At 37.3% G+C, this 18,438-nt stretch overlaps 1 protein-coding gene across 1 annotated transcript in view; it reads right to left on the bottom strand.

Moving 5' to 3' along the window:
* The window catches only part of LOC145988794 (uncharacterized), a 31,684-nt gene extending 13,447 nt beyond the window's left edge, over positions 1-18,237 (bottom strand). Inside the window, exons 1-5 of the mRNA XM_083123981.1 lie at positions 18,046-18,237; positions 14,387-14,457; positions 11,685-11,818; positions 9,578-9,693; positions 2,229-2,408 (exon numbers count right to left, since the gene is read on the bottom strand). Coding sequence (XP_082980107.1) covers positions 2,229-2,408; positions 9,578-9,693; positions 11,685-11,818; positions 14,387-14,457; positions 18,046-18,110 — 566 coding nt within the window. The 5' untranslated portion in view covers positions 18,111-18,237. The remainder of the gene's footprint in view (positions 1-2,228; positions 2,409-9,577; positions 9,694-11,684; positions 11,819-14,386; positions 14,458-18,045) is intronic.
* Positions 18,238-18,438: the final 201 nt, after the last annotated feature.

Genomic DNA, 18,438 nt, shown 5'->3' with positions numbered 1-18,438 from the left:
TTGATTATGCTTGTACTGATTACCACTGAGTATTTAAGAAATTCAAAATGGTTTTGAATCAGTGATAACACTAAGGAAGCTCTGGCTTCCCTGGAAACTGCTCCTTCCCCTGCTCTTGTTGCAGAGGCAAAATAATTTTGGTATCGATACGTATTGATTTTAAAAATCTTACTTTAACTTCCGGAAAAACTTTGCAACTAAATTTCGAAATGGTAAAATGAAGCAATGTAATTACAGGTGTATTTTAAGCACCGATATTATCTTCAGAGAAATTGACATCAATTCTATACGATTTGATTTTAAACTGCAAAATAGTGAATTTCGAAAATTATTACAATTCACAAGCAAGGGATGGGTTATTAAAGGGATTTTTTTCATGTGCATCCAGTTTTCAATAAAATATTTGAATATTTTTAAGGTTGCGAGTAAATGAGATTAGAGTGAAGCGTCACTGATGAAAAAATAAATTTGTAATTTATCAATCTCCTTAGCCTTTCTCGTCATTATATGTTGATATTTCCACTGAGGTTTGGAACACACTTTTTGCAAGAACCATGAGTGAAAACTCATATTCCGATGCATTAACACTTGTATCATACTCTCTTTTCTCTGCAAAGCAAACAACTTAACCCTTGCACATATGAGAGAGATTTAAACAGGGCAAATTCACATAGTTGAGTGTATGCGAGCTCCTTGCATCACTTCAAGAGAGAGATATTGGACCACTCTCTATACACCCCCAACTTTGCACAAATGCGAGTGTAGCAGAAAACTGAGGTTCGAAGCATACACTTATCAAATCTTGATAACGTTTATGAATGCAGATATCTGTTTCATTTTATCATGATATTATTCAGTAGATATATCCCGATTTGTTGAACTCTTCCTAACATCGCATAACAGTTAAATGTCAATGTAAACGTTTGTTAACCTGTGCAAAACCAGTATTACGCCGGGGGATGAAAGGAAATCTTCGTACACATTACTACTATATTAAATATGGTTAAATGAACCAGAAGATTAATTCCAGCAGCATATTTGCAGTGGTGCAGCAGTCTAACGTTCCGTTTATGCATGCGATTTTTGTCAGATGTCGCAGTCTGAAGACACCCAACAAAAATCAATTCTATAAGAATGCCATCCATGCAATTTTTGTTATATGTTGTAGTGAGACATTGTGTCGAATTTCAACACTGGTCGGACAGCGATATCAGACTAAAATGGAGTCTCATTGTTTGTCCGAGAAATGCTGTACCAGAGCATTCGACAAATTATAGGTTTGCATTGCACCCTTATTTGTTTCCATATTCCTTTAGAATGTCCAAAAAAATGCAATACAACAATGTCCAACAACTATCGCAAGGTGCCACATTGGTGATGCGCTTCTCCCCCAACCCTCCATCGTTGACAGCTCTGTCCCCTTACTACTCCTATACAGACATGAAAAAAAATGATAGTTCAATGCATTTTCCACATAATATTTAGAGGCTTATCAAATTTTTCTGACCTCCAGAAATTTCTCTCTCCCCCCCTCCCATCACAGGTTTCTGGCACTGTGATTGTGTTTCTCATAAAAGGGGCCTAAAAGTTGATGCTGAGACTTAGCAACAAGATTGCCTGTACCTATGCAGCACTTTATAAAGACATCTTTCAAAACAAACGCCTCGCACATTCATTCCATCGAAAAAAAAAAAGGTCAATCAAGACAAAATCCTGACATTTCCCTGACCTCTCAAATTCCCTGACTTTTCCCGGTTTTCCACGTCTGTCGCCACCCTGATAACACTCACGAAAAGGTGTTAACCTTTAGCCATAGGCAGCCATTCCTGCTGTAAACCCATTGGTGCCAGAGTTTACCAGGAGCTTGCTTGTAAAACATGCTGCGATTAAAAACGAAAGTCGCACGACAACCATGGGTGTACCAACGGGGTTCCCTTGCCCTAACTCTCCCCATAAAAATATTCAGTCCTTACTACTGCACTTACTAATAAAAATTATTAGGCACAGAATCTGATATTGGCATTAAATATAAGTGTTTAGAAGAAGTTAGAAAGCAAACTAGTATTTACAGGTGAAAGAGAAAAACACAAAACACTGTCATTTTCATACCGTAATAAGTGATACAACCCAACAACACTACAGTACAATCAACGTATACTCCGGCTGACACTCAAACATAGACAGATGCAGATACTTGAAAACACATGTTCTTGTATTTGTTCACATACTTGTATCCATTGTGAATTCCCGGATCCAATTTCTTCTGACCATTATTATCAGTTTTTGAGGCGGAGCAAGTTTCCACAAGGGTGGGGCACTTCTGTTCGTTCACTAAAGCTTCCAAATTCAGCTTATCAACAATGTCAAGTTCATCTAAGGCACCTTCACAATCTTGTTTATTGGCCAATCTGCAAAATTTCATTGTTATTGTGGAGAAATATATTAACCTCTGCTTTCTGCTAAAACTATTATAACTAGAACTGGGCTGATACTGATATATCGGTATCAAAAATTTTATCATTTGAAATTTATCTACCAATATCGGCAGACTCGTGCACTAACAATGTAGCCTTTGGCCACGTCTTGTGCGCTCGCATGTGTGACCTTCGGTAACATTTTGGGTTCCTTAATGCTCTTAATGTTTTTGAAAATATCGGCATGGAGGAAGGGAAAAGTTAATTGAAAAGTTTAGAATGTAATGTTATGTGTGTAAGGGTTCTAATATTGTACAATATTCAAAATATTATTTCCTATTTTCTTAATAAACTGGGTAAGTAATATCCATTTCAAAATAGTTAGTTAGATGTTTTGTAGAAACAAATTCAATAGCAGCATTAAATTGGAAAAGTAATTTTTATATATTTTGTCATTTTCACATTTTTAAACGTAATTGAAAAATATTGTTTTTTTCATCATTCTCCTCAAATTCCCACCTTGCCTCTGTAATAAATTCTGACGCTCATATTTTGAAATATGAAAATTCAAGTATAACTTGAATTTTTCGGGGAGAAGATAAACTTTTCTTTAAGTCTTTTAGCAACATCCATTTCCATGGTCAACAACAAACATGATAAACTCTAAAGAATTGTTTGTTATACCTCTAAACATTTAATTAAAACAACCACGATGTACATATTTTCGTATTGAGTACCAATATATAATTATATCTGGACTGAATCTCCTTATGTAGATGTCACTCTAGTTTGAAGCACCTTTTCTAACTAGGAGTTGATTCATCTGTGTATTATTGATCTGTGAGAAACAATGTAGCCGGACAATGAAGAATATTGGAAACAATGTGGGAAAAATGTCCATGAAAACGGACGTTGCTAAAGACATGTAAAAAGGGCATTTTCACCCTTAATAAAGGGCTGTGGGTGACTTTTAAATTTTCTTGGTGTTTCCAGACAATTTCATTGGGGGTTGTAATAGAGCATTTTTTGCCTCTGGGGCTTCCTTCATGGAGAACATTTATGTCAGTGAGCAAGTGAGTCAGGGGTCGGATTGACACTTTCAACGTGGCCTTTGGCCACATCTCGTGCACTCGCATACGTGACCTTTGGTAACGTTTTGGGTTCCTCAATGCTCTTAATGCCTTTGAAAATATCGGAGTGTATTATTGGAGGAAGAGAAATGAGTAAGTATGTTCTCTTATTTGAAGAGTTTAGAACATAACGTTATGTATGTACAGGCTTTAATATTGTACAAATATACAAAATATTCAAAATTGTCTATTTTCTTAATAATAAACTCAGTAAGCAATAACCGTTTCAAGACAGTTAGTTGCCGGTAGAGTAGTTAGCATATCGTGCTACGATGCCAGGGGTCCTGGGTTCGAATCCCGGCATGGGCATGGATGTTTGTGAGTGTCTATTCATCAATTTCATCATATCATCACTCATCCCCATCTTCGCAAATTAGCCAAAACTGGCACAAAAAGCAAAGTAAAATAAAGCAAATAAAAAAAATCAAACAAACAAGACAGTTAGTTGGATATTTCGTATAAATGAATTCAATAGCGACACTAAATTGGAAAAGCAGTATTTAAGTCTTTTGTAATTTTCACATTTTTAAACGTAATTGAAAAATAATTGTTTTCCATCATTCCCCTCAAATTCCTACCTCTCCTCTGTAATAAATTCTGATGCTCATATTTTGAAATCCGAAAAGTCTAGCATAATTCACTTACAGTAGTTTTCGGGGTGGAAAAAAAAAACTTTCTTCAACTTACCTAGCAAAGACTGTTTCCATGGTCAACAAAAAGCATGGCGAACTCTAAAGAATTGTTTGTTATTATATCCCTAAACATTTAATTAAAAGACCACAATGTAGATATTTTCATATTGAGTACCAATATCTAATTGTATCTGGACTGAAACTCCTTATGTAGATGTCAGTCTTGTTTGAGGCACATTTTCTAACCAGTAGTTGATTCATCTGTTATTGATCTGTGAGAAATAATGTAGCTAGACAATGAAGAATGAATCAAACAATATGGGCAAAAAAAAAATGCCCATGGAAACAAGTTGCTAAGGGCATGAAAAAGAGCATTTTCACCCTTTAAAAAGGGCTAAGTGAGTGACTTTTTCTGTCTTTTGGGACGATTTCATGGGGGTCATAATTGGGCATTTTTTGCCTCCAGGGCTTTTTCATGGAGAACATTTATGTGAGTGAGTGGTGGGATTGGGGCTTTATTGTATTGTGTTTCTTTTTTGGCATTTTGGTCTTTCACCGGGTCCCAAAAATGACGAGTGATGCAGAGTGAAATTATTCTCGATATCATGCAAAATTCAAAATTTCTTATTATTTTGCACCAATTTGGTGAAGAAAACTGGATTTTGTGATTACATAACATATATTTTAGAGTTGGACTGGTGTGAAATTTTGTCCGATACTGATGAAGTACCGATATAAAATTTACCGATGCCGATAATCAATATTCTACCAACCAAATATAATATATCAAATGGTCCTTGAAAAATCTCGATGGTTCATTGGCATCCTTAATAAATGCATGCTACCGTGCATCCATTTCGATCTTCAGCCGAGAGATCGGGAGAAGCATGGCGGGCGGCGCTGACGGAGATGTCGACATTTGCAGCCTGTAATGCCCGCTTATTTTTATGGACATATGCAGACATTTATATAAATATTGCAAAACGAGCACTAACCTGTGTTATAAGAGTTGTTCAAACTGATGTCCACCTACATTCACACATTCCTGGCATAATTTGATGAAATTTTGATACACACGCAAAAGTTCTTCTTCCGTAATTCTTCCAAGTTCTGCCCTTATATTGTCTTTCAGTTTGTTGATGCTATGAGGGTTATTTCGGTAGACTCTATTTTTTAAGGTTCCCCACAAATAATAGTCAAATACGGTACGATCTGGCGAACGTGAAGGCCATAAACCTCCAGAAATTATTCAGTCATTAAACACCTCCCTTATAGCGTCCAAAGAATCAGCGGCGGTATGGGCTATGGCCGAATCTTGTTGAAAATACCCATATTGTCTCTCATTATCTGATAATAACTGAAAAAACGGCGGGAGTATTTGTGTGCGGTACCTCTCTCAATTTATTGTGTCTTCAAAAAATATTGGCCCTATTATTCTTTTTGCACTTACAGCACACCACACACCAATTTTTACATCATGTAACTGAACTTCGTGTATTATTCGGGTATTTTCAGTACACCAGTATCTATTGTTCTGTGAACAAACATGACCACGCAAGTGAAACCATGCCTCATCTGAAAAAAATATTAACTGTGGATCAACAATACCATGTACAATATTCTACAGAAATTTACTCTACTTACGTTGTCAGGGGGCCGTAATTCTTGCACTATAGAAAGTCTGTACGGTTTTAATTTTAGTAGCTTAGTGGCTGTATGTGCTGATGATTTTGACAGGCCTATCTCCTGTGAAACACGGTGTAGAGGAGAACGTTCTAACGCTGCACCAATTTCATCGAGTTTTGCTTCGATTAGAATCTGTTGTTTTTGCTTAGGCATTTTACAATTTAACGATCCAGTTTCTCGTAATTTAAGGACAAGATGTCTAACCGTATCTCTATGTGGATGTGAAACGCCTGGGAATTTCTGTACAAATTGCCTACACACGTCTCGACATGAGTCTGTTTTCATGTAAGTGTCATACATAAAAATTATTTGTTCTACGAAAGGGGCTGATAAGTTCTCCGGCCTGACCCCCTTCCGCACATGTCATCCTGAAATCATGCATTGCATTTGAACAATTGATCTTTTGGAAGTTTAAGTGCCAGCTGGGATGATCGTACCACTAACGGTTTTTCCTTTACAGGCCATTGATTAAAGCATGGTGCAGCCAAATGTGGAATTTACCAAGGAGGAGTTGCGAGGTGTCATGAAGTTCTTCTTCCTGTATCAGAAGTCGCCGAAGGAAATCCATGGTTGCATGCTAGACACATTGCGTGTACATTGACCTTCACACTCCACTGTGAAGAAATGGTTCTCAAACTTTAAGCGTGGTGATTTTTCCACAGAAGATGGTGAAAGGTGTGGAAGGCCAGTGTCAGTGTCAACTCTGGAAAAAGTGGATGAGGTTCATGACCTGATTTTGAGTAACAGACGAATTTGTCTTCAAGCGATAGCTGAGACCTTGCACATATCCAAAGAACGTGTCTGGTCAATAAACCATGATCAGTTGGACATGCACAAGCTTTCCGCGAAATGGGTGCTTAAACGTTTGAACGCCGATGAGAAATGCAAACATGTGGCATCTTCTTAGGTGATTTTGCGGTATTTTGCGAACTCTAAGGACGATTTTTTGAATCGACTTGTTACCCAGAATGAAAGTTGGTTCTACTACTTTGATCCTAAGACCAAACAGCAATCATGCGAGTGGCGCCACTCAGGATCTCCCAGCCAAAGAAATTCAAAGCACAGAGGTCCGCAGGTCTGCTCGCCTCAATATTCTGGAATAAGGATGGTGTTTTGTTATCAGACAACCTTCCAAAGGGACAAACCATACATAACATCAGAGTATTACTGCAGTCTTCTGGCTAAGTTAAAGGACGCTATTAAAGAAAAGTGCCGGGGAAAATTGAGAATAAGTGTGTTGTTTATGCAGGACAATGCTCCCGTTCACAAGGCTCTGGAAGAACAATGGACTTTCTGAAGGACCTAGAGTTTCAGTGCATTGACCACCCACCTTACTCACCAGACCTTGCACCCTCTGACTATTATCTCTTCCCTAGACTGAAAAAAGTTCTGAAAGGACAGAAATTTAGAAGTGATAACAAGGTTATAGCAGCTGCCGAACAGTTTTTTTTGCATACTAGGGTAAATCTTATTTTTTTCCGGAGGGTTTAGAGAAGTTGGAGCAACAAAGTGCCAAGTGTGTAGACCTTCGGGGAGAATACGTTGAATAGCCTGAAACTTTCGTGCCTGTAGCTAAAGTCCTTCTGGGTCGGGCTGAGAACTTATCAGACCCCCTCGTAACGTGAACCTTGCGGCTGGGAATAACACTCTTGCGCACAGTACGAAATTAACACGCTCTTGGTTTACATCTGCTCGCCACTATATTCACAGCTCTGTCTTCATCTAGTCGCGAAGGAACAAAAAACTCGAGCTCGGAGATTTCGGATTGCAAGGAAGCTCATGAACACCATTGACTTTTAACGGTTTCGTCTGCAGCGTAATCTTGATACAGTGTTGCACATTCGAAACCTCCAAACGATCCCCATCGACACCAAACTCTCTCAAGGATATAAACTTAAGCAGGACGTTACTGGTCAAAACTATGATTAAAATGTTTTATTATCTGTGGCTCTTAACATCGTTTCTAAAGCGTATTTTTTTGTGTGTATATAAGGGCAGAACTTGGATGAATTACAGATGATAAATTATAACACAGGTTAGTGCTCGTTTTGCAATATTTATATAAATGTCTGCATATGTCCATAAAAATAAGCGGGCATTACAGGCCACAAATGTCGGCATCTCTGTCAGCGCCGCCCGCCACGCTTCTCCCGATCTCTCGGCTGAAGATCGAAATGGACGCACTGTACAAGATGACTGGAATGCAACAGAAGCTGCATACTTAAACACTTCTAAAAAACAAACTACAGGACATGCAGATTATATTCAGAAAAATTACAACAAAATGGCAGTATGTTGGACTAAATTATAAGATATTTACAGTTATATTAGATCGGTAAAATTATCGGCCGAAACTGATACAGTATCGATTAATCTGTCCCATCCCTAATGTATTTTAATATTCTGATGTAATTCTTAAATATTTAAAAGCAAAATGCTTGGTAACTTGGTACACATAATTAGAGTGCAATACTTATACAGTAATATTAATCAATATTTTGAACAACGTTTAATAATTATAACAATTTTCAATCATCAGTATCGGTATCTGTGGGAATCAGTAAGAGTATAGGCATCAATATGGGTATTGGTTCAGTGATGTCGGACATTATAAACTTTTAAAATTTACTTAAATACCTTCTAACACCACCTGATGAATAAAACAAGTTTTTAATCTGCCAAAAAAATTCCAGACACAGACAACTACATCACCATCTTAACTTCACTTGTATTTTGTTATATGTGTAATGCCATTTGTTAGTGATATTACATGGCACTTCTACACTTGGCCCTTGAAGACACAAACATAACACTCTACCTGCCTGGTGATGTCATCCAGGCTAAATGGGTCAATCTTCCACTTCAAAAATCAAATCAAACCAAATACATTTAAATAAATTTATAATTAATTCTGCTTTAATGTTCTAATAACTAAGTGTTAGTTATTGAGCTGAACATACTATTCAATTCATACTATGGGAATGAGAGATGCGGTAATAGATAATTAAGGTACTCACATTTTCCGCAAAGCTGTTTTATATTATTTTCTATTAATTTCGATAGCCACTGCCACCATCCTCGTTGGAATTCGTTGTGTTGTTGCTTGGCACGTTTCTTTTGGTTTTTCCTAAATTACCGCTAGGTGTGCTGCTGCTGCCTGTATGTCTGTGTATATGTCGTCTGCTGTTCACGGGTGTTAATTGCTGCAGTAACGGAAGCCAGGCATGGTGTGCCTGACCACTATCTATGTTCGGTTCATGGTTGTAGTGCATGATGGCATGTGTTTCTTTGATTTTTGTGTCTATGAGAGTGTGTGCTTTGTATTTGACATGTACTTTCTCAATTTTATGGTTGTGGAATTTGATATGCTTGGCGAGTCCGGTGGTCGTGGTGGGCTGGGTGAACAGCAGCCATACAGCAGCAGCACACCTAGCGGCGATTTAGTTAAAAAAATAAAAACGTGCCAAGCAACAACACAACGAATTCCAACGAGGATGGTGGCAGTGGCTACCGAAATTAATAGAAAATAATGTAAAGTGGAAAACGTGAGTACCTTAATTATACAATTCAAAAGAATTGTGTTCGTTCAAAATTCTTGACAAATTTAACAAATGTAAAAATATTTTTTCAAGGTTTTATAAAATGTCCTAACTGGTTTCAGAATTTTCAGATCAGTTGGAACCACAACAAAAATGTGAAACAATGCCATACTTACAGTAAAACAGGTTTTCCAGCTAGCTTTTCATGGTGAAGAAGGTCTTCTAAAACTTTTCGACATTCATCTATCCTACTTACATCACTTGCGTCAACAACAAATATCATGCCATGTACCTGTTGGAAACAAAAAATGGGGGTAAAAATATTCAGTAACACACTAGAAGGAAAATTATACACAAATTTTCTGTTTTATAAATACAGTTCTAAAATGTTTCATTTACTAATTGGTCAATACATTCCAAATAACATTAAGCATTTAATTTTCAACTTGAGATCCTCCAATTTCTTTCTAATATGTTCAGTTGGATGAGAAATATTCAGTAAAGTACATATGCAAATTTTCTTTAGAAAAAATTGTATATCTCAGCACATGCAGTGCTTGACTTGGAAAGTTCTACATGGAGGGATCCTTGAGCAAGGTTGGGAACAGGTGGATTGATGCTTGTATGGATCAACATAGAGACAATGCAGTAGGTGAAGAGATGCCTGTGGAAATTATCATAGCTGTGGTAAGGCTTTATGAAAATAACTTGGTGGGGGGGGGGGGGGGGGTTATTGCATCTCCATATTCCCCACACTTTGAGCACTAAGCATGCAGGGCAAATTTTAAAAATTCTAATTTGGTTCTATCACATGGGCATTGGCAGATTTTTTTAGAGGGGATCAGACTATTGAATAGTACAAACAAACAATAATAATCATCATGGTTATTATACACGAATAACTATAATAAACAATAAATATAAAACTTGGAGTCTTTGCTACTCGATACCCCAGATGAGTGAATATCCAGTGCAACTGATCTCTATTATTGTTTACATTTCATACCATTAGTTTGCTGAAATGCACAGTTATTCTATTTTATTTTAAACTTTTATAATGCTCTTTCAAGAAAAAAAGGTAAAGGAAAATGTTAATCATAAATTTTATTTAAAACTCATGTATTTGGAATTTTGAAAACTGTGGAACCATTTATTCCATGGATTGATTCAATCCCCCTCCTAACAGCCATGTTCTGCCAATAGCAGAAATAAAATTTTAGACTAATTTTGAAGCCAAAGGAATGTTATTTTCATAAAAAAATTGCCAATTTTGATTTCAAGGTAGCATGTTACACATATTATGTGATATTGCCTCTCTTTTCTATTAATTTCATTTTGGGATAACTATGTAACTGCATTCATAAAATATGTAACAGTGAGGATCGTTCTCACTTAGGCACTTCTTACACTGAATATCCAACAAGCAAGTTGAGATCCACTCGGAAGTATGCATTTTTTGCATAGCTATAGGTAGTACTGGATCATTTTATATCAGTCAGCATATATATTTTTTCCCCTTCAGGGCAAGAGAAACAGTTTGTGTCTAGCCAGATGTGAAGACTCTAAACCTCTGCCACCGGCCTTTCCCTGCAGCAAGCTGAAAGAGAGGTGCGAGCTGGATGGTCGAAAGTGGAGGTAAAAACTTAGCATTACACTAATGGGAGTATTGTTGTATCTGATCTTTTGGGAATATCAAACTTCCGATGGCATAGAAAAACATATGAACAGAAACAGAACATGCTCAAGATTTCATTTGCAATTGGAAGTCGAAATGTCTATTTGGTTAGACATATTTTGAAATTGAAGTTGCCTCTCTCCGTAAGGAATATGTGGGATCCTATAAAAACTTATTCATCATATTTCTTACAGATCATATCTAGTTTATAATCAACATAAAAAAACTGCTTCCACTTCCAACATGAAGAGAAATTCATGCCCTCTTTTGCCTCTGTTATTTCTTTCGATAGCAGTTCACATGTCGACGTTATTGAATAAATGTCCACCTGGTGTGAAACTGTCTCTTGTAGCCTTATGATGTGATAGTGAAAAACAGACAATGCAGACTGTTCACAATGCTTTGTTTTCTCCATTGTTAATAATATTATTATCTTTTCCATTTTGGTTCTAATTCTTCTATATATATCTATATGAGAAATAGAATACCAGTAGTTGTGTAAGTTGTTTGCAACATCCTTGATTAATTTCCCTTGCACATTGAAGATATGAAACAGAAAGTTTAAAATCACCTTTCTCACTGTTTTGTATTAATGTGACAATACTTACATCAGTAAAATATCTATGCCAGATTCCCCTGATCTGAGGTCCTCCACCTAAGTCATATATGACTATAGAGTAACCTTTATGGTCCAGAGTTATAGAAGAAAAGCCAACGGTAGGAACTACAGAATCAACAGGCTCTGAAACACAATAAATTTAGCATTAGTAACATTTTTTTAATATTCATTAATTTATTTATCATGTGAAACATTGCGAACAATCTATGCAAAACTTGCACGTTTCTATTAGGCTCAGACAGGCTAATCAAGACTTGACCTACAGTTTAAATTCAAATCCAAACCACCGTACAATGTTATTCTAACAGGAATTAATCCTGAGACTTGTTGATTAGAAGGAGGCAGCGTAAGCCACTACATTATCGGGAGACATGCTCACACATGCATACACACACACAATAGCTATAGATGATCCTACAATTTGGGGGTGAGAAGCTGACGACCTAAAATTTCTCAAAATATGGCCTTAAAATTATCAAGAATTTTGTTGAACATTTTTGACAGAACCTATAAAGTTACATTCGACATATTCACATTATTTATAAAATCGTGCCACCACTTAACTCACTATAAATCTCTAATAACTATAATTTAAACTTAATTCTGATCAAATTGTGCTACAACCAGCAGCAAATATAAAAGTAGGTAAACTGTACATCACAATGATCATTTATTCTCTTTTCTGCCACTTTTGGTTAATTGCAAAGATAAGGATGAGTGATATGATGAAGAGACACTCGCAAAGAACACCCATCTCCCAGGCTGGGATTCAATCCTGGGACCTGTAGCATTGTAGCTTACTGTTATAACCACTCCATCACAGAGGTTGGCAACATGCAGCTCAAGAAATGAAACAAAAGACACAGTAAGCAGAGGACAATAGCTAAAACACGAGTACAATTCTATTCCCTAAAAACACATAGAATGAAGAAGATGAAAGATCAAAAATAGCGATTGACAATTTGGCTGCTGTTTTCTTAGTGGTTGACCATACCTGGCAGTTTTTTGGGAAGCAATTATCTAGACACAAATTCAGGAGCAACATGTGCAGAAGGATCCGTTCAGGAATGTTTGAAAAAGCAGTTTAAGTTCACCTACATCATCCACTTTGAAAGAGGATATGATGAAACATTGCATGAAGGAAATTTTAGCAAATCTAAATTGCTTCCAAATTTATTAGGGACCTGAGTTCCTAAGTACAAGGGTTATTTTCTTTTCAACTTCCGATAGGGCATGTAATCAAAACCACAGTGAATAGCAAAATTGGTTTATTGACAAATGTTACCTACACGTATCATCTACTTTCCAAGTAATCACCAAGAACATTCAGACATTTGTCGTACCGATGCACCAGCTTTCCAATACCCTCTGCAAGAAAAGGTGCTGCCTGTCTGTTGAGCCAGGTCTGCACGGTTTCCCGAAGCTCCTCATTGGTGTGGAAGCGCTGTCCTCCCAACCACTTCTTCATTGCTGGGAAAAGGTGGAAGTCACTCGGTGCCAAGTCTGGGTTGTAGGGTGGGTGAACAAACACTTCCCAGTGGAATCGGTCAAGAAGGTCTTGGGTTGACACAGCAACAAGTCGGGCATTGTCATGAAGCAAGACAATGCCTGAAGACAGCATGCCTCTCCGTTTGTTCTGGATGGCTCTGCGCAATGTCTCACAGTATGCAGCCGCATTGATTGTGGTCGCCGGCTCCATAAAGTCAACCAGTAACACACCTTGCACTTGGCGAGAGTCGATTGTAGCAGACATCTCTACTTTCCCGTCGTTCAGCTTCAACTGAAGCGTTGGCCTTGGCACTGGTGGTGGTAGTGGCGGGGGGATGCCAATCACGCTGCGTGACGCCCCGCTTCCTAGCGCTTCACGGGCCACCTTGAGGTGCCATTGGACATTGAAAAAAAAAATAGCCCTCTTACATTAAATGGTGGTGGAAAAATTACCTTACCACCGACCTATATGATTCATGCCATGTGCAAAGCACATAGTAAAACTAGTTTAAGATAGATAACTAATAAGATTAGTGGAAAGTTATCTCAAATAGCAAGAGATTTCCACTATCCTTATAGAAGAAATAATGGATGAAAGTGAAGTTCATGATGTACTAGTGAAGAAAGTGTCCAAATCAAATGCTAGCAATGATCACTAACCACTATGAGACCACTGCCTATAGAATATTGGTCCAACATAAAATGTCTCAAGCTGGAAGAGATGCTCAAAAAACAATGCAGTTATAACATTCAATCGAACATCATTTTAATGTGACAATAATCGTAGAAACATAAAATGTCAGCCTAGGCAGTTTCAGCCCATAATCATATATCATTTTTACATATCTCATTAAGATATACAAAACTGTATTTTAACATGGAGATGATGAATATGTTCACTTAATTTTCAATTTAACATCGTCTTTTACTTCACGATCCATATTTGAGGACCCATTACCATAGACAAATAACGGAAATACATGTACTAATAGGGTTCGAGTGTACTCCGCCCGTTTGAGCATTTTCCGCTCGAGCGGAAGAACTATCGATTCTGTGTGCCATCTAGCGTTGCCCGTGCATACTATTTGCCACTCGAATGAAAAATGCTCATTGCAGCACTCTAATATTATCATATGCAAATAATTAGCAATACGTATCATATGCAAATAATTAGCAATTTAGTCAAATAACAACATCAAATACCTCCAGCAAGGCCTTTAGCAGTGGTTGTTTTTCCTGCATTATCAAGTCCCACAAGAAGTAACACAATTCTCCTGAAAAGGAAAAAAAATACTTAATGAATATATTAAATAGACAATATTTATCAGTCATTGTATGGGTATGCGTGAAAATTCTGACCACCCTATCCATCAACTCAAGACTATGGTGTCAAATTTATAACTAGTACAATAGTTGATTGAGGCCCAAGTTCCTAACATATACTGTGGAGCTTTAGCGATTACTTAAGATTTTGGCCTCCCCGATGGCGCAGTGGCAGCGTCGTCGCCTTGTAATCAAGGAGTCCCGGGTTCGATACCCGGTGAAGGCACATGGTGGTTCGGATCCCACTTTAAACTGTAGGTCCAGTCCTGATTAGCCATACTGTGCATAAAGTGGACTTAAAAACAACAAATCAACTTAAGATTTTGTTCATTATATGCTTTTCTAGTTAGTTTAGGCAGGACAGGTTTGGTTCTCTTAGCATTAAAATAAAGGGAGCAATTTTATAATAACGGACCATTTGCCGATTTCGTTCATGTTTCGCATACTTAATGTTTTTGTGCTCCTAATCACGAATCTGCAGTTAATATTTGGAGGTCACGCGTAGAAATTCGAAAAATAGGGGGTCCTTGATCGCAAACGACAATCCACGGATTGCTCATTATTTACTGGAAGATTTGTGTTCCCATACCTTAAGAAACTACATTACAATCCCAAATTTTAACTATGTTTGCCTAACCTAACCTAACCTTACTGTGAATGGTTTTTGGGGCTATGCGTGAATGGTGTGTGTGGCCTGTGATCGCAACCAACAATGCATGATTGCTCATTATTTACGGGAAGATTTCAACAAACATGGTTTCCATTCTCATATGCGGAGAACGATTGCGATTATACAACTTCTGCACGTCAAATAACAATATCAACACGTCACCCCTACATGTTAACCTCAGATACTTCATCGGAACTACGTATTTTGTGAGTATAAGAAGTAGGATAGAAATTTCAGCTGTGTCCAGTATTGTAAAATCTTACCAAATAAAGTCCCAAAATGCATTCTACTAAGGTTCTGATTTACTTCTATATTCATTCTCACTACTCTACGATATTTACAGTTGCTTGTCAATGGAAAATACATTGTCCATGGGAAATGTGCATGCTTGTGTTAAAGTATTTTTTTTATTATTATTATTTTTTTTTAACTTAAATAACTTTTTGAAATCCAAACAGTGATCATTACTTAAGGCAGGTTCAAATTTCGTGTACAATGATTGCCAAATTTCTACGATAATTAGTCTTCTTGCTAGGAGAATTTGAAAAATATTTTCATAAAACAATCGAGACCGTTACCCTGCCTTGATTGATTTACTTTATTTCACTTAGCTTTTGTGGCACTTTTGACTAATTGGCGAAGATGGGGATGAGTGATATGATGTAATTGATGAATGGACACTCGCAAACATCCATGCCCAGGCCGTGATTCCTGGTGTTGTAGTGCATTGTGCTAACCACTCTGCCATGGGGGCAGGCATAAATAGTACAATAGTCAGACCACTCATTAATGGGAATTTCTTGTATGAATCACATATTAATGTAGTGCTTTCAGTTTCAGGTATTTTTTTCAACAACTAAAGTACTTAGCAGTCTATGAAACAATTTATGCAGAATTTTCAAACCACAATGTATGGAATGATTGTTAAATTTCTTTTACCAAATATTACTGGTATGTTACGTAGACCGTGAGGAAGTGTAGAATCTCAAGCACATTACAGGTTTGAAACGACTTAAGATGACCGGACCCCTCTCTGATTTTCTTCATATTTTGGCATACTCACTAATTGAGGCCTCCTAATCACGAATCTGAAGTTAAAAGTTGTCAAAAACATCTAGAAATTGCAAAATAAGTTAAAATAAGGCATTAGTTTTTGTAATGGATACCGTCGAATTTCGCAAATATTTCGCAAGGAAATATATATATTCCTGATACTACCACGACACCAAATTTGAACTATGTTTGCCTAACCTAACCACACATCAATGGTTCACAATTATTTTGCAATTTCTAGATCCTGATACTACCATGACACGAAATTTTAACTATGTTTGCCTAACCTAACCACACGTCAATGGTTCGAGGGGCTAGCGCCAATGGTTTGTGGGGCTAGTGTCAATGGTTCACAATTATTTTGCAATTTCTAGATGCTTCCGACAAATTTTAACTTCAGATTCGTCATTAGCAGGCCTCAATTAGTAAGTATGCCAAATATGAAGAAAATCGGAGGGGGATCCAGTCATCTTAAGTCATACACAAAAATGGCCCATCTATTCATATTATTATAACGATGCGAGAAAACACGGTAAAATTTCATTAACCGCCAAACGTCTGAAATTCCTTTATTTTCTTATTTTTCAAATTGGTACTTACATATTCTGCATTCGTAAGTATTCTTCAAGGTGCCATTTCATTTTTTTCATGCAAATAATCTCAACTTCTGACATATCAAGTAATTCTTGTTTGTTCGTTTTCGCTTGCGTTACATGCAATATGGCGGAGAAATCTTGACTAGCGTTATCCATGATCAGTGGTTATGCAGTGTTGCAACCTTCTTCATAAAAAAATACCTACTTTTGTGTTACTGATGTTGTATTTTTTTCCAGGTTCAAAAACCCCACGAACAATGCACAGATAACCCCACGAACCATTCACAGATAGCCCCATGAACCATTAATAAATAGCCCCACAAACCATCCACGGATAGCCCCACGAACCATTCACGGATAGCCCCATGAACCATTCACGGATAGCCCCACAAACCATTCATAAATAGCCCCACGAACCATGCACGGCAAGGTTAGGTTAGGTTTGGTTAGACAAACATAGTTAAATTGTCATCTTCAAAATTGTGATGTTCTTGGAAAACAACGGTGTGGTTGAAAACACTAACCGGAGGTTACATCATCGAACGCATGCAACATTTGATTCACATAGTGGAAGGACATAGAGGCAACAGCTTTCGTGCATCGGAGAGACATTAATGTTGAAAAATACATGGTTTACGGGCAAAATATTTTTAGCGCGGGGAAAAAATACTTCCGAAACTTCGTAAAGTATACAGAAACTCATTTCGGTAAGTACTGTCTCCTGTAAAATTGAAGAAATATATGTTGCGGATACGAGAATTTTACGGAAATCCCTTTGTCCAATGTAAGAAATTTACCAAACCGTAATCCTAGACTTCGTCTAAAATTAAGACATAAAAAGAAGAGAGAAAGAGGGGGGAGAGAAATTGCATCAACTATTTGACACCACTGATATCTATTCAATCTCACTTTAGCCGTCCCCTGTGGCGGAGTGGTTAGCACATCGCGCTACGACGCGATGGGTCCCGGGTTCGAATCCTGGCCTGAGCATGGATATTTGTGAGTGTCCATTCATCAATTTCATCATATCATCACTCATCCCAATCTTCGTAAATTAGCCAACAGTGGCACAAAAGGCCCAGTAAAATAAACCAAATCACAAATCTATCTCACTTTACTCCTTAACTATTTAGCATAACTACATGTAGTTTTAATTTAGAAAATGCGAAATATCTCGAACATTACAGTCAAATAGATCAATGACTGACAAGAAATCTTACTTTGGTTCAGTATTGCGTGCGTGACAACTCGCGCGTATACGAAATGAACGCCAACAGTTGCCCATGTTTATACACAAACGTCTTTATACAGGCATCATATATTTCATTGATGCTAAGTATCTTCATTATACATCCTGGAGATGAAATATTATCCTCCATAACAGTACATAGCCAAACAGAACGTGCGATGTAAACAACTCTCTGCTATTTAACAAAAACTAGTGCCCTCTGGAAATAGAACAAAACAGAAACAAGTGAAAGACGAATTACTTTGGGCAACTGCATGCATGGGAATATTTTTGAAACGAGCCATACGTAAATAACATTACGAATGTGTAATTGGTGTTGATGATCAAGTTTTAATTTTTTTCGTAAAGCCATTCTAACACCCCC

The sequence above is a fragment of the Lepisma saccharinum genome, chromosome 6 (genome assembly GCF_977018435.1).
Source record: "Lepisma saccharinum chromosome 6, izLepSacc3.1, whole genome shotgun sequence".
Classification (NCBI taxonomy): Eukaryota; Metazoa; Arthropoda; class Insecta; order Zygentoma; family Lepismatidae; genus Lepisma; species Lepisma saccharinum.
The sequence above is the reverse complement of the archived record's forward strand: the minus strand, read 5'-3'. Positions and strand labels throughout refer to the sequence as shown.